The sequence below is a fragment of the Mustela lutreola genome, chromosome 12 (assembly GCF_030435805.1).
Source record: "Mustela lutreola isolate mMusLut2 chromosome 12, mMusLut2.pri, whole genome shotgun sequence".
Lineage (NCBI taxonomy): Eukaryota > Metazoa > Chordata > Mammalia > Carnivora > Mustelidae > Mustela > Mustela lutreola.
The window spans coordinates 31,862,038-31,883,481 of NC_081301.1; the positions used below are offsets into that span (position 1 = coordinate 31,862,038).

The 21,444-nt window shown below is 40.5% G+C and overlaps 1 protein-coding gene across 3 annotated transcripts in view; it reads right to left on the reverse strand.

The window, feature by feature from the left end:
• TGFBR1 (transforming growth factor beta receptor 1) overlaps nucleotides 1-18,625 on the reverse strand; it is a 55,902-nt gene extending 37,277 nt beyond the window's left edge. For 2 of the 3 annotated variants that reach the window (XR_009346317.1, XM_059141809.1), the window contains exon 1: nucleotides 18,438-18,625. Coding sequence is in view for 2 of the 3 variants with exons in the window: in XM_059141809.1 (XP_058997792.1) it covers nucleotides 18,438-18,522 (85 nt within the window). In the remaining variant the exon portion in view is untranslated. The remainder of the gene's footprint in view (nucleotides 1-18,437) is intronic. The other variant, XM_059141810.1, reaches the window with a different exon arrangement.
• Between the last annotated feature and the right edge of the window lie 2,819 nt (nucleotides 18,626-21,444).

A 21,444-nucleotide genomic window follows, 5' to 3' on the forward strand; every position in this document is an offset into this window, starting at 1 on the left:
ACTGCACAAGTATAGAATAAAGATTTGCTTAGCAGATTTGGGGAATCTGTTTAACAACAGATTTGAAAAGAGTCAACAGCATTTACTATTAACTGTAGCCATGGTGATGGGGGAAACAGAGGGAGAATTGGACACAAAATTCCACAAATGTCCAAATAATAAGTAATCAGTACATGTTACTTGAACATCAATCTGCCGTGTAAATATGAGTCAAAAAATCAAAGAATGAATTCAACAAAGTTCGATCTGAAACTTTGGATCTGTGGAGACAACCACCTCATTTTATAGATGTAGTGTCAATTCACCTTACTCCAATAATAAATCAAATCATGAGGTCAGGATGTGGTAAATTTTGTTTCATAAAAATCATTTCCGAACTACAGCTCCTCCCTATAATGAACTGACTGCCCCACAGAAGATAATGACTTCTCTGTCATTAGAGATACTTAAGTAGAGGCTTAATAACCAGTAGTCAGAATTTGTGAAGTAGGGATCTCCTGCACTAAGTAAAAGGTTAATCTAAAACGTTACAATTCTTTTTTTTTTTTTTTAAAGTAGACTCCAGGTCCAGTGTGAGGCCCACCATGGAGTCCAATTTGGGGCTTGAACTCAGGACCCTACATCAACACCTGAGCTGAGATCAAAATTCCAACACTTAACTGACTGAGCCACCCAAAGTCACTTCTACATTTCTTTAAAAGTAAGATTCTATTATTTTACAAGTTATATCAAATATTAAACATTCATGTTTTCATTTTTTGACCAATTGACTTAAGTTCACATCTTCAAGGTACGGCAATTATGGCAGCACATCTCATTTTATATTGTTTGTTCATCTCGTCATTAAACTGTGAACTTCTTTGGGTCAGGGCCTGGGTTAGTATTTTATGAGTACTTTATGCATCTCTGCATTACTAGACCCTGGCACACAGGAAGGGATCCAGTATGTTTCTTGAATAAACATTCAGGAGTGTCTCTTTAGTATGTGGGTGGCCACTACCACCAAGGTCCTCAATAAAATGGCAAGCAAACTTTCTCTTTTATCCTTTACTATCTTCATTTTTGAAGTCCTTTTCCCATCTCTCAATGCTCTTTCAACTATCCGAAACTCCCACTTAGGTACCTCCCTGGTGCCCAAGTGATAAAAAATATCCCATTATCCAGAATAACCTATTCCTCCATATAAATGGAAGGCAACCTGACACTTTCAAAATGACAAATGAACATAACCTGTGACCCAGAAGGAATGTAGCTTATAGATATACTTTACATGTGTTAATATGCCTTAAGTACGTGGTTATTAATTTCCTAAGAGTTTATACTAGATTGTTTCTAATCTTGCCTATGCACGTATCAATAGAACCGGTAAAATAACATAATGGTACCACTATAAAATGGAAGAGTGTAATATCAAAAAAATGTTTTCTATGTATTAATGTATCATGAATGTGTTATATATGTATATATGTATTATATATGTAATAATGTATTAATGTGGACTGACCCCTAAGATGTATTAAGTAAAAATCTGCCTAGTGCAGAAGTGTGTATTTGATACAGTAACATCTGTGCTAAAAAGCAAAGGAAGAAGGGAAAATGCACACACACAGATACTATAAAGTATTTCTCTCGGAAAAAAGAAAAACACTGGCTTCCAAGGAAGGGAACTGGATACCCAGAAGATAGGGGTGGGAGGAGACTTTTCACTACACACTCATTTGTACCTTTTGAATTCAGAAAAAATGTGAGTATATTAGATCTATTCAAAGTTACAAAAAAATTAAAAATGTCTTTCCGCTCCCATCCCTTTTCCCTATACTATCTTCAAAACTCCAACTCAGGATATTTACTCTATGGAGCATGGATACTTCATGCTGATTTCAAAACTTTAAATTCTTTCTGGAAAACAAGTTGCCAAGTAAGAGACTGTAAAGCCTAGTTCTTTTTAATTCAGGAATTCTACTTCTTAGAATTTAGTCTAAAGGAATAACAGGAGATAAGAGCAAAGACATAAGCACACAGATGGTTGTTACAGTATTTTATGGTTGAAAACACCCTGTATGAATGACAATATGGCAGTGACAAAATAAATTATGATACAATCATAAATGGGAGACTATATAGACATTAAAGCTGATATTTCAGAAGCATTTCTAAGGACAAGAAAATGGTCATACTACTAAAACTATATATAATGGGATTACAATTTCATCACTATCGAGTGGTCATCTTTTTTTTTCCCACGTCAACGAGTTGGGGGGTATGTTGGTATACGTAACAGATGTATGCACTGTGCCTTACCCTAGCCCCTAAAAAGAAATGGAGAAATTTTTATTTATGATTATTAATGCTAAAACAATAATTGAATATCTTATTTTTCCCAATCTAAACACACTTTTATAGTTTCTCATTATTATTTTTTAAAGATCTTATTTATTTATTTGACAGACAGATCACAAGTAGGCAGAGAGGCAGGCAGGAAGAGAGAGGAGGAAGCAGGCTCTCCGCAGAGCAGAGAGCCCGATGCCGGGCTCGATCCCAGGACCCTGGGATCATGACCTGAGCCGAAGGCAGAGGCTTTAACCCACTGAGCTACCCAGGTGCCCCTTTCATTATATTTTATGTTGACTAGTGGGTATTACAAAAGTATGGTAGTTAACATAATGGAATTCAGAGACAAAAAGACTTAAGTTCAAATCCTATTTTTGCCAGATAGCCTCTAAGTAATCTTGGGGAAACTGCTTAACTTTTTTAAGCCTGTTTTCTAAATTTGTAACAATAGCAATTTCAGAAGATGTGGACTGAGATAATATATACAGATATAAGAATACTTAGCATAGTACCTGGCAGATAAAATGCTCGTCAATTCATTTATGCACTCATCCAACAGGCATTTAATAGCACCTATCATGTGCCAGTTCCTGTGATATATGCTGGACAGAAAATCAGAGAAAACCCTTACACAACTGTAGAAAAGACAACACTGACACACAATATCTAATGTAAACAGTATGCACATAAAGCAGTGAACAGTCCCCAGAGCTATCTCTGTATCTCTGCACTCACAGATACCCACAGAGTTTTTCCAGCAATACGATTGTTTGAACAGGTTTAGGTGCAAGAACTTCACTGTAGTAGCATGAGATGTACCTACAAGAAAGTTTATTTTCAGTTCCAACCCGAACTATCAAGTGTTGGAACACAGCCAGTGTGCACATATCCCTAACTAATCATCATAACTAAGGGTACCTGCGTGGTTGAGTCGGTAAAGTGTCTGACTCTTGCTCTCAGCCCAGGTCTCGATCTTGGGGTAGTGAGTTCAAGCTCCCTGTTGGGCTCTATCGTGGGGGTGGAGCTCATTTTGGGGGGAAAAAAATAACTCATAAAATGTTCATGCAAAGAAAAACCTGATAATTACCTGATCTTAACCTCCTGTTTTACAGATGAGGAAACAGAAGTGCCCAAATAGTTACATCTACATAATCTAGATATATTCTAAAGGCACAGGGAAAAAAAGGATTGTTAGAAAAATCTATGGTGATTTCCCCCAAGTAGGACAAGATGAAGGACTCAAGCCTTCCTCTGGAGAGCAAGAGTGGCTATAGGTGATGTAACTTGGTTGCATAGGTACTGAGGTACAATGATGAACCTAAATGAAAGTGGCAAATCATTCTGGGGTAAAATAAAGTTGAAACAGAACTGTGGTAAGAGAAGGAAGTGGTAACCACCCACCAGCTGCCTTTGAATTAAAGGAAGAGCAGAGTCAAGAGTCACACCTGAGCCTGCAAACAGCAAAAGGCCTCCTAGAGGCACAGCTGAAAAAAAGAGCTGGTGGCACTACGCAGTTCACTATTTTAGAAGCACAGAGTAAGGCCTAAACGTCTTTTACCAGGAAAGAACAGTGTATACAACCTGTATAGGAACAAAAAAAGACCTTTAGGAGGGGAGAGATACCTACCATGAGATTCCTGCTCTTGAGGAGCTCACAACGTAAGGTGAAGAAGAGCCGACACGCTACAGATGGAGGGTAGCACACACAAGGGGCTGAAAGAGCAGAGAGAAGGGAGACTTGTCTCAAAGATGGTGCCTCCCCTGAGCCTTATAGAAGGCTAAAGAAGAAAGGAAAAAGTGTTCCCAGGAACAAGTTGTACAAAGATTTGTATATAGATTCGGAATAAGAGAGTTAAGTAGTTTAGAAAAATGTAAATGGATCATATAATCATGACATAAACAAAACTAAAAACAAAACAAAACAAAAAAAATCAACAAAATTCAGCACCTATTCATGATAAAACACAAAAGTCACTATATAAAGAAAGCCAATTTCTTAAACAAAGTGCTTTTCTTAAACAAGCAATAAATAGAAAACAAAAATTAGGGATGCCTCAGTGGCTCAATCAGTTAAGCACCTGTCTTTGGCTCAGGCTGTGACCCCAGGGTCCTGGGATCAAATCCCACATGGGGCTCCACATGAGAAGCAGGGAGCCTGCTCCTCCCTCTGCCTGCCACTATCCCCTGCTTGTGCTTACTCTCTCTCTCTCTCTCTCTTTCTCTGACAAATAAATAAACAAAAATCTTAGAAAAAAAAAGAAAACAAAAATTCAAAAATATATCATTTACAAAAGCATCCAAAATCAAATATCTAGGAATAAGTCTAACAATACATAAGACCTGACCTCTAAAGGGAATGCTTCAAAGCATTGCTTATTTGACATAAATTATGAAGGATATAAAATAAAATCTATTTATTTGTAAATGGAGGAACATGCCAGTCTCCTCACTGGAAGATTCAATACTATAAGATATCAATATTCTGCAAAGTGATCTGTAAATTTTTAATAAATGAATGTATTATTTATTTTAACTTTTTCTTTTAGTTGTTATGAATTTCTACTTTGGGTATTCTTTGTAGACCTTCTTATCATCAATTTCTGGAAAAACTCAAGAAGTATTTTAAAAGAATACTGTTCATGATCAAAAACTGGAATGTATTATATCTTTACTATTGTTATTCAAATATTCTTTTCTTCATCTAAAGTGAATTTATCAATTTCTTATTGTATTTTTAACAGTTCTGGCCTTATATATTTTGACATTATTAGTTGCATAAAGATTCATGACATGTCTTGAGAGACAGTACTTCATCAATATAAAATACACCTCTTTCTTCCCTTTAATGCTTTTATTGCTTGAATTTTGTTATGTATTAATCCTACTGTATTTAATCTTTTGGGGTCAGATTTGCTTTTTTCTATTCTACTATTTTCAACTTTTTCATGTCACTTTAGGTGTCTTTTGAAAAAAAAAAAAAATAGCTAAGTTTGAAGCCCTCCGTGTACATATTAATCCAACCTGAGAATTTGACTTTTCAACAGAGAAATTCAACTCCTCATTTTTATTAAGCATTCATAGACTTATAACTGCCACACATCCACCACTTATTTTTTTAACTTGGGTTTTATTTTTGTTAAAGTTATGTATGTATAGAGTTTAAGGTGTCAAATGGTTCTACAAGACTGTTACCCACACAACAAAAGATTTCAGCCCCCCAACACCCAGCCCTTCCTATTCCTGCTCCACAGAAGGAATCACACTGTCTATACTTGAGTCTCTTAGTATTTAGCTTTATGTCATTCCCATACATTTTCAGAACAAAAACTTACTGAATTTAGCTAAAAGAGGGATGGTAGAGACACTGCTGGAAATTTCAGGAACCTGATGAACCACAAATACAGTTACTCAAGTTTTAATTTCTTGACTTCCCTAGTATGAAATTTTCATCTTGCTTGTCAAACAAAATATCAAAGCAAGTTGTTCAATTCTGGTTGCAGTCTCCTAGAGGAATATGGCTAAATTAAACCAAGCAAGGACAAAAAGGCCAGCTAAAATGGTGGGACTTTTATACTTTTACAATACTCATGTTTCTATAGTATTTTATAATATTTCTCACCATTAAATCCATGACTTCTTTGGGGGCATGAAGATGTGAGCATCTAGTGCTCTTTGAGCTCCTTTCAGAAGAACCAACCAAGGAAAGTTTTCAGACAACACGAAACAAATATCCAGGGGCTTTGCACTGTGAATATAGGTTTCAAATTGCTGTTAGCATTGATGCTACCTAGCATTTTGGTTACTGAAGACCTCTAGTAGGGGGTTGGTTATTAAAAGATTTAAGGGTCTGCCAGGGCTTGATGTTATTAGCCTTTGGAGAACTGAAGATAACAACATTGAATTATGCTGTACAGAATTATGTAGCATATGTATAGAATTGATGACATCTATACAGAAGTCAGTAATTACTGGGCCCCAGCTATGGTTTAGAATGTTTCACAGGTGATTGTACTCATCTGCTCCATGAGATTTTTTCTCCAGTTCCAGGATCTCTAAGCTAAATTAGATGCAAGCACCCAATTGCTTAGAACAGCTATTTTCTTAGGATATACCATCTGTTTGCAATGCCCAGCTAATTCTGAGTCTGTTGCTCCCTGAAGACCATCCCCCACAGTTTCTGCCTGACTCCTAAATTCATATTTATTGAAACTCCTCCCTCCTTCTCATTTTCCCATCATAAGGCAAGGGAAGGCTAGATCTAACAAAACTTTAAAAAAGCTTAGTTAAAAGAATACGTAGCCATGTTTTTTATTTTTTGGTTTTTAAAGAATAAAGTGGAAGAAATGACTGTGATCTTGGAAAAAAAGACTACATGAAGGGAGAGAGACCCAAGCTTATGAATGCATTATAAATAAGGAAGAGAACAAAAGTTAAAATTTACCATGGGAATGATGAAAGCAAAACAATAGAAAGAAAATAAATTAGAGCATTTGTTCATAGGAAAGTGATCTACAGTGATGACTATGTTAATCAGTTTGTTTGTTGGTGATTAGGGAATTTCAAATTTGCAATGTACAAATACCCTTTATAATTTAAAAAAAAAAAAAAAAAACCAGGAGAGAGAAAAAAAAGAAAAGGAAAAGAAAACATCATGACAGATCTGTGGTTCCCAATCAATCCTTGAAGAATATCAAAGAAAGGGCCTAGAATGTGTATACCAGAGGCACTGGATCCTGATTGTTTTATTTCCTTTGGCTAAAGCAAGTACTGCTGGTTTGTCTATATTTAGAAAGATCAATGACAGAAACACATCTGGGATGATAAGGAGATACTACAGATTTATTTAAAATTTTTTTTAAAGATTTTATTTATTTATTTGACAGAGAGAGATCACAAGTAGGCAGAGAGGCAAGCAGAGAGAGAAGAAGGGAAGCAGGCTCCCTGCTGAGCAGAGAGCCCAATGTGGGACTCGATCCCAGGACCCTGAGATCATGACCTGAAACGAAGGCAGCAGCTTAACCCACTGAGCCACCCAGGCGCCCCTACAGATTTATTTAAATTAAGCTCCAGCAACTTTTTATTATGAAGATTTTCAAAATATTCAGAAAAACTGACAACTGCGAACAACTATATACTCACAACCTAAATTCTACAGTTGTTACTATCTTGTTATATAGATTTCATCATTATTTATCCATCTATGTATCCAACTGTTGAGGGTCTGATTTGATAGCATTTAAAAAGATCTTCCACAAATTTAGGTAATTAAAAAAATCATTCTCCCTAATGGAGACTTGGGTCATGATGAAAAGGGATGCTAAGTGAGGTTCTAACTGAGGAAGACGCTGGATTCCTGTTTAGTCATTAGCTTAATTATTATCCTGAAATTACCCTGATTATCCTGAAATACCACATACCTTCTAAGCCGCAGTTTCCTCATCTGTAAAATAAAGTGAGACAAAATGATAATCATGATCCCCTTAGTTATGATCCTTTCTAGCCTAAAAATTTTGTTTCTATGAAAAAATAGTTTCCTTAATAACTGCCATTTACTTTGTTTTCTATGTAGCAGGAGGTATGCTATCATTTTATTTACTCTTCACAGGTCCTTTAAAATTTTTGAGATACCACATGAAAACTACCAACTGTTTTTAGTAGCATGTAGCCAGTCTGACCTATTTCCAGTTGTACTTCCCCTTCACATTTTCAGTACTTTTTATTAGCATCAGTTTTGTACTGCTTTGATGAACTAGTTGGAACCAGCAAACAGAAATTATCTATGCTCACTGAGAAAAACAAGCAACCTCTAGTCCCTGGTTTGTAATTTTTTTCCAAATGTGAAATGAGATAAAACAGCTAAAACTACTTTAACTTGTTTATTTTGGTAAAATAATTACATATAATTATTGTTGAAGAAAATCTACAATACACAATCTTGGTGTTTTTATTTAAATCTGTTGCACACTGAATAACAAAATTAAAATGTCAGTTTTTCAATTGCAGAAAGTACTCAAATCAACAGCCATGTGCTAAACAAAGAGACTCAATTAGAGCACATTATGGTTTGATTTGGGAATGAATAAATCAAGGAAAAAAACCAACAAAGACCATACATATATTGTCGTGTTTGTATAAACGAAAAGCCATAGTTAGTGACTTTCTATCTCTACATTCTTCTTCAGGCTTAACTATCTCCATGTTCATTACTGTCAAATATATTTATCAGTTCTCACTTCTAAAAGAAAAAGCCATTTGTTTTTGCTTTTTTCCATGAGAGCTATTTGTATTTCGATGCATATTTAAGATCTTATATTGTAGAAATGTAACAGGATGCCTGCACAAGGTGTCCTAGAACTATAAATACGCACTATTATGTAATCAGTGAGGTTCACACCAAGGAAATCTGGATGGAACGGTTATCCTAAAGCAAATGAACAAAAATAAGGAGGCTCAGCCCTGTTGATGAGAACGAAACCCTGGAACTGCAGGATAAGAAAGGAAACTGAATCTACTCAAGTCATGGAGAGTGATAAACCCAAACTTTTCACTTAATTTCCCATGCCCCATACAAAGACTTCTATAATAGATAATGTTCATGAATACGAAGAAACTTATTTTTCCCATTGAACTCGGCATGTCTCCAATCAAAGAATAGCCTTCATGGTAACATCCGTGGGTATCTTTAACATGGATATTGGGGTTACTATGCAACCTACATGTGTAGGGCCACACTCTCCGAGTAAGTGTGGTCTCTCCAAAAGGAAGTCATCGTTCCCAACATCCATCACCCAGAAAGGAGGCAGCTCTTCAAAAAGAAAACCAAAGCAAAGATACTCTCTGGACCTTGCTATTTTGGCCCTGTTTGAAGAAAGATAAATGCCTAGCTCTATTCACTTCTGGTGGCAGCACTCAGATGATGGAGACAGGCCAAAAGATAAGGACATGAGGAAAAAGTCTTTGTAAGCCAGCCTGAGCAGTTTCATGTTGCTTTCTCTATTCATTAACCTCCAGCTTTTAGCAAAGCTTGATTTAAACGCTACAGTCTTACCTCAGCTGTTCCACTGGCATTAGGGTAAGACTAGTGTGTCTATACTTGGATCACAGACTTAGTATGAAGAAGTAAAATGGTAGCATGCTCCTCAATACATGTTGAAGAGATTCTCTGAGAAAGAGAATCAGGGCTGAGGTCCAGCAACCTCTTACCACTTAGAGGTTCTCCCTGTGTTGCATCTTTGTGCCTGGGGTTCCTCATTATTAAGGAAAGTGGCAGTCTCCCATAAATGCTCAATAATAGGCAACAAAATGCAAATTATCAGGTTCCCTTATTGCTCTCACTGCTTGAAAACTCAGAGCTAACTATTGTGTTCAGCTACAAAAGCTTTCCTCAGCTAAAAGTTATGGATAATTGTTCTTTCTTTTCCCCTTTTATTTATTGGCTCTTATCTTTCTGATCATTAGTTCTGGTCTTACTGCATATGTTTTTATTTCAAGTTTCCTAAATCCTTTTCTGGAAAACAGCCAGAGTACACAAGCTGATCAGTGAATAAATTTTTCCCACATAAGAAAGTTACAAAATAGTGCTCATCTCAAAGCTATGAATGCTAGGGAGGTTGAGAGCCTGTATGTTGGCCTCTTTTCTACCTCATCCAGGAACCAGAGCAGATTTCCAAGAAGTCAAAGAGAGCATGAAGGCTAATGTCAGTACAATCAAAAGATCACAAATAATTCTGAGTACATACTTCTTTGGCGCTGGAGGGGGTAAAGGGAACAAAGCACAGATCTGCAATCCAGGAGAGAAGGGTATCTCAGTGAACAGTGCAAAGCTCCAGATCTAAGCTAGGGGTTCAGGGTCAAAATAAATACTTCACTTAAGGTGGCTTTTTTAGGGCACCGGAATTAAAAGAGAGCAAGAGAGAGAATGAGATGGAAAGTAAATGTTGGTAATTGCTTCTTTGCCTAAGATTCCCTCCCATTACCAGCCATGTTCTAGTCTTACATCTTGCTGCCTACTCCAATTGATGATGCTACCTTTACCTCAAACTCAACATGTTCAAATCAGATTTCATTTCCCCTCAATCTTTCAGCTATTTCATTACTAGGCATTGCTGGGCATAGTTAGGCATTATGCGGGTGTAAAAATCCTGGTCATTCTTTTTTGATTTCATGTAGTCCTTAATTTTCGTACTTCAGCTTTCTACAACTAAGATCAACTGCCATTTAACAAATACTTACGGAGAGCCTATAACACATCACATACTGTCTGTGTCCTTTACACTGGGGAACAAGACAAAAATATCCATTATCACAGAGCTTATATTCTAGTAGGAAGAAGGAGATAACAGACATAGTAAATAAGTAAATATGAGTAAGTAAATAAAGGATTTCAGGAGGTAGTAAATTTACCAAAAAAAAGAAAGGCAGAATCGGATAATAGCAATTTTTTAAAGGGTGGTAAGGGTAAGTCTCATTGAGAAAAAGGTTAACATCTGAGCAAAGATGTGCAAGAGGTGAGGGAGGAGGCTGTGCAGGTACATAGGGAAGAGCATGGAGGCAAAGTGACAGCCATGCAAACAAAGGCCCCACTACCAGCTCCTATGATTTCTTTGAAATGTCATAGAACCACCCTTCTACTCCATTCCTAATGCCTCATCCACTCTAACTTTACCCATCCCACAAAGCAGGAGATCAATTCCTACCACTTCTATAAAGCAGTGCCTATGGTTGCTATTATTGAATCTGTAATTATCATATTTCCCAACCATCTTATTTCTTGAAAGCAAGTTCACCTCTTTCTATACTTCCCCTTGTGTTGGTCTCTACTAAATATTCGTTAAGATTGAATGAGCTATTTCTTCTACAAAGCTGAAGCTCTTTGCCAACTTAAAAATATGTTTTTTCAAAGATTTTATTTACTTATTTGAGAAAGAGAGAAGGAGAGAGAGAGAGCATGTGCCATGAGAAGCAGGTTCTCCACCAAGCAGGGAATCCAATATCGAACTCTATCTGGGACTCCAGGGTCATAACCTGAGCTGAAGGCAGATGCTTAATCAACTGAGCCATCCAGGCGCCCCTAAAAACACTTTTATTAGCAGGGTGCACCTGGGTGGTTCAGTTGGTTTAGTATGTGCCGTCAGCTCTGGTCATAATCCTGAGGTCCTGGGATGGAGATGGAGCATGGGGCTCCCTGCTCAGTGGGGAGTCTGCTTCTCTCTCTCTCTCTCTCTCTCTCTCTATCCCTCTGCCCGTCCCTGCCACTTGTGCACCATCTCGCTTGCTCTCTCTCAAATAAATAAATAATATCTGCTTTAAAAAAAACACACAAACTTTTATTAGCTTTGATAAACTACTGAAAAAGACAGAATGATTAAAAAATGGTTTTGTCATATTAAAAAAAAGCATGGACGGGTAGAACAAGCCAAAGTGTTCATGGTGGACAGTGACAGCTTTCTTTTCTCAATTCAGATTTTCAGATACTTTCAGGTCTGTGCTCATGTTACTCTGAAAAGCAAAGAGTTTGCTATGAAAATACATAAATCAATACAACTAATGAGTGATGAACTATCATTAGACTCATCAGAGAGATTCAAATTACCTAAAACTATAATTCTAAGACTACAAGCCTCTGAGTAACTTGGAGTTGTGGAGAGGCAAACTATAGTCAAGACAAGCCAAAGCAAAGGCCCATGGTTAAAAAAAAGAGGAACCCTTCCTGATCAAGTGCCAAAACAAAGACTTTACTGTATGTGGAAGCAACACGATATACAGGAAAGAGTACACCATCCAAAATGCTCAAGCGCAGGTTCCACCATTTATTAACATCATGACCTCAGTTTCCTGGTCTGCAAAATGGAAACTCAGAACCTCTTATTTTGACAAACTTTCATAGATACAAACTAAGTTCCGATCTGAGCAAAAATCCTGTTCATTCTGCCTACCCAAGCAGATGGAGTTAATGGTCATGCACAATCATCTGAACCTCGGTGGTTAGACTATTGTTAGTCTACAGACCTCTATTCTATCTGAAGCAGTATCTTTTTAAATATATATATATTTATGATTAAAAGATGAAAGAATATTAATATCTTTGGATAACATCTAAGAGAGCTGAAAAGAATCTTTGGTTGGAACCAATGTCATCAAACCTACAGTTACCTCTTGAGCACTGGTCACCTGGACTTAGTAACAAACGGACGTTAGAAAAATCTTTTGGAATGGGCACCTGGGTGATGCAGTCAGCTGAGAACTGACTCTGGGTTTTGGTTCAGGTTGTGATCTCCACCCAGGTCATGAGATGGAGCCCCATGATGGGCTCCGCACTTAGAGAGGAGTCTGCTTAGGATTCTCTCCCTCTCCCCACTCTGCTTGTGCTCTCTCACATGCTCTCTCTCTCTCTCTCTAAAATAAATACATCTTTTAAAAATCCTTTTGGAAGGGGCGCCTGGGTGGTTCAATGGGTTAAGCCCCTGCCTTTGGCTCAGGTCATGCATGGTCTCAGGGTCCTGGAATCAAGTCCCGCGTCCGGCTCTCTGCTCAGCAGGGCATCTGCTTCCCCCGCCCCCTCTGCCTGCTTCTCTGCCTTCTTATGATCTCTTTTTCTCTCTCTCTCTGTGTCAAATAAATAAACAAAACAAATAAATAAATAAATAAATAAATGAAAAATAAAAATTCTCTTGGAAATTACCTGGTACATAAGTAAGAAGATTTTGTGCTATTATACAATTATCACCCAGGGTTGGCTATGAGAATTAAATGACATCGGCAGATAGAATCCTGCCACTTTTTTTTTTTTAAGATTTATTTATTTGAGAGGAAGCGAGAGCATGAAGCAGGGCAAGTGCAGATAGGGAGGGAGAGAGAATCCCAAGCAGACTCTGCACTGAGCATGGAGCCCTACATGGTGCTCCTGGCTCCATCTCACAACCAGGACATCATGACCTGAGTGAACCCAAACCAAGAGTCGAGGTTTAACCCACTGAGCCACCCAAGCTCCCCTGGCACATTCTTATATGTTCTTTCCAGACTGATAAAATGGTACATGGACCACTGAACCTTCAAGAAATGTCAAAGCAACCTATATCCCCTGCAAGTCATATATATATATTTTTTGAGTTAGGAATCATTCTTTTAATGTGTATTCTCTTGGAATGCCAAAACAACAGAGCAGTTTTACAAAAGGCCAGAGCTGATCTATAAAATTGGACCCATACAAACTGAATCCAGACTTACTCTATTCTTACTCTTCATAATGTTTTTGAAAGTGATTGTCTTAAGGCAAAATCCCTACAAATCAACCAATCATAAGTCCATATCAAAAAAGGTAACCATAAGAAACCTATCTGCATTATCTGAGCCAAAACTGTACAGCTAAAACTGGATCTATTTCAAAGTAGCAACAAACTTAATGTTTATGAATAATGTTTGGATTTGATATTGAGAAAACTCAGTTAAGAAAGGCATTAATTACTTTAAGTATTGGAGCTAGGCTCAGTCAAGATAAACCATAATTTTTAAGAAAGTTTTCTCAAGCCAGTTCTATGGGACAAAGCATGAAAATCACTGAGAAACATGCCAGCATCTGCTCAATTCCAGAAGCAGGAAGCAAAGATGTGACCCAATCACATGATAATAAACCACAGTCCATCTGTTCAGAACTTGCATTATGTAAGCCACAACCAAGAAAGAACAGCAAAAGACAGACAGTTTGTTGACATGTGCAGAGGGCTCTGTGGTTTGAAGAAACATGTTCTCACATCAAAAGAGCCATCCATAAAATAATGGCATTTTCAAAACCCATGTCATTAGAAATGAACATATCTGATACACTACAAAGATACTACCTGAATGGTGCGGAGGTTCAGATAAACTGTTTCAACAGGCCTAAAAGAACCTTTCAGCAAAGATCTACACATAAGCAGCCCTTCACAGAGTAACAGATTTATCTCCCTCCCCATTACTTTGTTCATGTCAGTTTCCTATTTAATTTCAACAACAGAGGAGATCATCTAAAATTCTAAACCTAGACCATGTAACTGCAATTACAACCATTTTAATTAAACCCCAGTTTCACCATCTTTTAAACTACTAAAGCCTACTCTTCTCAGTCAATAAACTCTACACCAGGTCTTTTTATCATCAATATAAAAAAGATATTGACCTCCTCTTGAGGACTTTTTAACTACCACCACCACCACCACCCCTCCCCGCCCACAGTCCATCAGAAGTCACTTTTCATAAGTTCTGTGAAATTCAAGATAACTTCACTTAGGTAAGTCACTCCATTAATCCTGCCCTCCCCCTTCCAAATCCTTCATACCTTAAAGAGCACAGATTAGGAATGAGATAATCTAAATTCTTGTCTTAGTTCTGCCTGACCCTGAGAAATTCACCTAACCTCTGATGTTATTTTCTTCCCTTATAAACTGAAGTGACTTAGAATCTTCACCAACTGAATGCTCACCCCTAGTGGGCGGCCCGTAGTATTATTTTCCCTTATTCATCCCACTTAGATTACCTTTTTATTTTGTTTCCAGTCACAGATTACAGAGTTTTCAGAACTGGGGGAAAGAAATAGTGGTTAATACATCCAAACCCTACAGTATAGAATAAGGAACTCAACTCTAAAGAGGAACTTGCCAGCCAGTCAATAAAACTTTTGGTTCTGCCCTGGAGTAGGCCTCAGGACAGCTTACCACTCATCGAATCTCCCTCTCTGCCCACTTGAATTCTAGCTACCCTTCAAAGTCAATTTAAGTCCTGAAGTGTCCAGGAAGCCTCCCCCAATCACATCAGCCTACATTAATCATTTTTCTCTTTGACTGTTGATGCCTTTCTGTAGGGGTGATATTAAAAATATTTAACAACTGGTTCCAAAATGGTACCAACCAATCAGAAAGGATGTCTGATCAATCAAAACACATGTGACCCGGTGGCAATTGCTGCTTGAACATCAGCCCTACCTATTACTGTCAATACAAAATTGCAATCTCAAACTCCAAAACAACTCTCATTTGGTCTTCAAGAGCTCATGAATTAGGAAATGTGGGTACCATTTAGATTTTCTGCATAACTGGAGGTGAAGTTGGGACTAATAATCAAATCTAATAACCAACTGCTCTTTTGTCACATTACACAATTTTCCTATTATTATATACACAGAATGGTCAATTAATATTGCATAAACTGTACTCATGTAAAACAGTATAAATACCAAAGAATGTTCAGTCAAATGAAATTCATTTAATCAACAAGCATGTAAATGGAACAGAATATAAAACACAGTGCTAGGTTCTAAAAGCATAAAGGAAAGAAAAGACATACCTTTGCCCTCTGGGGACCTATAACACATTCACAATTACAGATAAATAACAGCACAAGATGGTAGAAATAAACAACCAAACTGTAACCCTAAGTGCTCTACAGTTCGGGGAAATAAAGAATTCAGGAACTAAACCAGTACATGAAGCCAGAACTGAGAACTTCTCTCCTCATACTCTCAAAAGGGACAAAATTAAGTATGTAGTTAAAAGGGAAAAAGAAAAAGAAAAAAAAATCAGGAGTCAGTGGAAAAACAGAAATGGTTGGAATTGAGGGCTTAGAGTAGTAGCAAGAAGTGAGCTCTTTGGTTGAATACTCAGAGATGGCTCTAATCATAAGTCACAAGTACTTCTCTAAGTGCTGAATACAAATGGAAAATCTTGTAAGCCCTTTGTGAGGATGCCTGAGGAAGATTAGCTTGGCAGTAGCCTATAGAAAAGCCTACATGAGAGAAACTGGAAAGCAACTAAATTTAAGAGTAACAGGCAGGACTAAACTGATGGCTGCATACAAAGAAAGGAAGAGACATTCAAGAGGCACTGATAAAAAGAAGAGTTGGGTTCTAGGCATGTTTTCAAAGAAAAAACTCACATGACAGCAGAAAGGAAATCAGATTCTCAAAATGGATATATGTGTATATATATACATATATATCTCACAAGGAATATATATGTAGACATAGTACAGTACTCATCTGTGTACTAGGGACAGGGAACTAATTTCCCTAGAGAAATCAATGTTAGAAAGAGGAGAATCTAGGCAGAGAAATACAAAACTGATAGCCAGACAATAAGGAACAACTGCAAGGTCTTAAAAAGGAAGCCAAATTATAAATTTAAAAGTGCATTTGAGTTTCTTCAGAATGTATGAAAGATCAGCATCAACATAACCAACAAGCGTGGGCAGACCAGTTGAGGTAGTCTAGACTTAAGAATTATTACTCACCTGAACCAGCTTTGTATTGTATACATGCCAGTGTAGTCTATAAGCTTCTCCCAAACATGGACTGAGCAATGTTCCTTATATCAATTAAGTCTAAAACTGTTACTTGAATACATGAACGCTTAGTGTGCCAGGCTAAGTGGAAAAGGGTGAACTTAATGCCAATAGGTAACTATTGATTCTCCCACCTGTCCACATATTTACCTTGCCCCCACTCCTTAGACCAGTGTCAAATATCCAGTTTCCTCTAATGTAGGCCCAATATGAAGAGACTCCAGGAATGTGCTAAGAGTCAGAAGGAAGCCAACCTGATTTACATATTTTAAGGGTAAAATTAAAAATTAGATAATAAAGACCAATTGTTCATTAGTGGACTGAATAGAAAGATGGGTTGTGCCAGTCATGTGTGTGCATGTATACACACACACACACACACACACACACACACACAGAGTTTGGTTTTTGTTTTGTTTTGTTTTTAATTAAAGCACGTAGGTTTTGGAAACACTGAACTCTGGGTCCAAATCCTAACTCTAGTCCCTAGCAGTTGAGTATTTAACCTGTTCCAAATTCAGTTTTCTCATCTATAAATGGGCCAAATGCCACTAACCCTAAGGGTTTTATCATAAGCGTTAGATAATGTACTCTGGTGTACTTTACGGGTCTACATCATAGTAAGCTCTTAACAGACAGCTACTGGCACTCTCATTCTTGAGCTTTTGTTTTTGAAAACATTTGGTATTCAATTTTAGAGACAGAAATGTACTTTCACTGTAATTTAGTTTCTAACACTAAGGATCTATATTTCAGTTTCTAGTATTTTAACCTGGATGTTAACAAAGTTTTTCACTGCTCTTTCCAGGGAGATTGGTTATGACCACGTACCCCATCCTGATTAGTATTTTGGAAAACGGAGCAAACATTCTCACTTGAAAGCCCACTACACAGAGACTACTGATTCAAACCACTGTCACTCAAGAAAAGGAACACTAGCGATATTCCTTCGAGGAAATAAAAGCATTTGATCAATTCACAGAGTCATTTCCATTCAAACATTCCAAACCCCGCAGAGTGAGCAAACGTTCAAGTTTCTACTACGAAAACAATCTGTAGCCTTCTGGTTACTGGATTCACTTCAACACTTCCCAGACGCACGAAAGAAGAAACATTCCGCACATCTTCGTGCCTCCTCCTCCTCACACAAAGCTTCGCGACTCCCCTTCCAAAGCCACCCCTGGCTGGAGAAGGAGCTCCTCTCAGCGGAGTCGGGCTGGTGACCACAGCCAGGGCGGTCCTGTGGCCCGGGGGTCTCCATCACACGTCGCCCCCTCCCACCGCTCGGCAGGCTCAGAGTTCCTACCCCGCCCGGGAAGCCTCGGTCGACCCCAACCCCGCCCCGGGCTCCGGGAGCCCCGGGCACCCTCCCGCTCGGGGGTGGGGGGTGCCCAGACAACGCCACACAGCGCCCCGGCTCCGCCAGGCCCCGCCAGCCGCACACCCTCTGGCCGTCGGTCCGCGCCCCCTCGCTCCCCAGAAGGCAGCCCAGTCCTCGGACCGCTCTACCCGACGCCACCTCCCCCAGGGGAGCCGGGAGCAGGGACCGCCACCGGCCGCCGGGCACATCCACCCGCGCTCAGACACACGCCCCCGCCCCGCCCCGCCCCACCCGCGCTCCCTGCCCGCGGTTTGCGTGGCGGCCGCCAGGCCAGGCTAGCCCGGCCCCGGGCCGGCGCCGCCACCTGCGCCCCCGGCCCCGCGCCATGTTTGAGAAAGAGAGGGAGCGAGCCAGAGGCCGGGCCCGGCCCGCGCGCCCCGCAGCCACCCGCCAGCCCCGCCGCGTTGCCGCTCACCCGTCGTCCCCGGGACCACCGTCGCCGCCGCCGCCAGCACGAGGAGGAGCAGCCGGGGACGCGGAGCAGCGGCCGCCGCCTCCATGGTCCCGCCACCACAGCCTGTGGCCCGGTCCGGCCCGGCCGCCGCCTCGCCTCAGCAAGCCTTGCCTCGCCCCACCTCCCGCCGCCGCGGCGGCCTCGCTCCGGCCCTTTGTAACTGCTCGGGGGCTGAGCGTCCATTGGCTGCCGGGCTCCCGCCGGCCCCGCCTCCCAGCCGTCTGCGAGCGGCCGAGCGGGACCCAGCCCGGAGCCCCGCCTACAGGCCCACTGGACAGCCAATCCACAGCCGCGGGCGCCGGCCTCTGGCCACGCCCCCAGACTTCCCCGGGGGCAGTGCTGCCAGACCCCTGCCCCAGCCAGAGCGGCTCCCCGCAAGGAGGAGGCCGGCTAGAGGCAGGGTGTAGCGCGCCCTGGCATGGCCTAGCCTCGGGCCCGGGAGGTCTAGGGTTATGCGAGGGGTGTGTCTGGGTGTGGCCGCTCTAGGCGCTTTTCTTGTAGCCTTCTCCAAGATCGTAAGATCTAGTACTGACCTCAGTCCCACCCGAACCCCATTCACAGCCCTGCACCACCAATCCCCAACACGTTCACTCAGATCCGAGGTATCGCCACGCAGCCTTCAACTTCCACTTCCCAGATCCTCGCCTCAACTTTCAACATGCCCCCCAAATCTTTCCTCAGTGCCTTCCCTATACGACTCAGTCTTCTGTTTCCTCCCGCTGTTAGTGTCTAATCCCAACCGAATTCCAGGCCCTGAAAGTCCTGAAATCCTGGCTTCGGACTTCATTCAGATCCTGAGCTCCGACACGCCCCCCAAATAGCCTCTCTCCTTCGGAACAAAGAGCAGACCCAGAACGGGGCTCCAAATCACACTCCTTCCTTCTGACCTCTTCCTAATCCAGGTGGGAAAGGGAAGGACCCCATCCTCACCCCCAAAGGACGAGGACTCCTCTTCTTAGCTCGTAGCACTCCTCCTTTGGCGGAGGGGGAGCAGTCAATACTTTGACTTGCCTCTGACACGCCTGCACAATAATTCTGAGGTGTCACTAGAAACCCAAATAAACTCGGCTACGTTTTCATTCTGAATTCCTAATTTATTGTGAGACGCTCCACCCACCTTCCCTCTGGGACACCAAAATGAGCTCCAGATTTGTAATTCTTCCTGTCAGACTAGTCCTCTTTTCAGACACAAACACAGCCGAGGAGGCTGTTACATAGAACAGAGAACATTTTTCCACAGAACCTTTTAAGGAGAAAATTTTATTTTCTGTGTGATTTGAGCTTGGAATTAAATAAACCTTGGTAGCAGGAATCAAGAGTCACCCTGTAGGATCGATTTGCAAATCACTTCAGCGCGGCTCCTCCGTGAGCACTTGACCTGCCTGCGAAGACTTCCGTCCAGAGCTGTAAGAGGACAGGGTGGGGGTTTTGGAGCTGGGATCTGGGACCTGCCCTATTCCCCTCCTGAGTAGGACTCTTATTTCAACAAGTCCGTTAATCTTTCTGAGTCTCCATGTCCTCATCTGTAAAATGGAAATAGTATCTACCTTCCAAGGTCAGTGAGAAGATAAAAGATTTGGGGCTTCTTCTACCCCTCTTTCAAGTTCTATTTCTAGGTCGTTCCTCCAGACACTTCATCCTCTTCCCTGGACGAGTAAGGGTTGGGGGCGGGGAGGGCTGTACACGGAACTGCCTACCTAGGGATGCAGCTACTAACAAAAACATGGCATAGCCTGCTCTCTTGGGCTCTCTTGGTTGCTGGAGGCCATCAGCAGCAAGCTCTCAGCCTGCTCCCTGCCGTGGGCCGACCAAGCAGGGAAAGACAGCTTCTGGCTGGTTCCAGTCCCAATCTGCGCTCTCAGTTCCAGTCTTTTCAGAGGAGATGTGGAGGGTTAAGTCCAGGTCTTAGGATACCTGATGTCTGTAGACTGTTTTTCCACTGCTCTAGTCTCAGTGTCTTCCATGAGAGCTCAGGAGATGTTTATTGTATAAATGAATGAATGAATGAATGAATGAGTCTCCTCAGACAAATGAGGTGTCTGTCCTCTCATCAGATTCTCTTATTAGATTCTTCATCTCTAAAATGAAATATTGTAGGGGCCCCTGGATGGCTCAGTCAGTTGGGCCTCTGCCTTCGACTCCGGTCATGATCCCAGGGTCCAGAGATCGAGCTCCCCATCGGGCTCCCTGCTCAGCGGAAAGCCTGCTTCTCTCTCCCTCTGCTGCTCCCCCTGCTTGTGCACGTGCTCGCTCTCTCTGTGTCAAATAAATAAATATTTTATTTTTTTAAAAAATTAAAAAATAAAATGAAATATTGTACTTACCCCATTTATAAATAAAAGGGATTGAATCACATGTCTTGGACCCCTTAGATGACGTAATGTGTCTGGAACAGTGTCTAGAAAATAGTAAATACATTTTTCTAAAGAACATAGTAAATATTTAGTTAACGCCATTTCCTTTGCCAAGGCTCTGTTTGATTCTAATCAGCATTCATGTTCGGTTAACCTGTGCCTTTGCCTTACAGAGCCTCAGTTAATCAGTGTTGGGTTATCTTCTATGACACACTTCCAGTTCCTTAACATTTTCCATGGAATTGAGTGTCTTCGTTAGTACACTGAAGAACAGGAAGGAGAAACAGACTATTTTTAAATTTTATTTTCCTGATATTAGGAAGAAATTTCCATGAGCCATGGATCCACAAATAAACTACATTGGAATGGAACAATAAATTATAAGTTTAAAATCATAGTTCTCAAACTTTAAAACGTCTCCAAATTAATGGGGAACTTTTTTAAAAATGCAGATTCCCGGGTGTGAGCCCTAGAGAGTCTGCATCAGTTCATCTGAAGGAGGTCCAGGACTTTGCATATGGAACAGAGGCCCCGGGTGATTCTGAGGCTGGTGTCAACAGGCCACACTTGGAAAGACAGTGGTTTAGAAAGTGTTACCTTGAAATTCAGTAAAT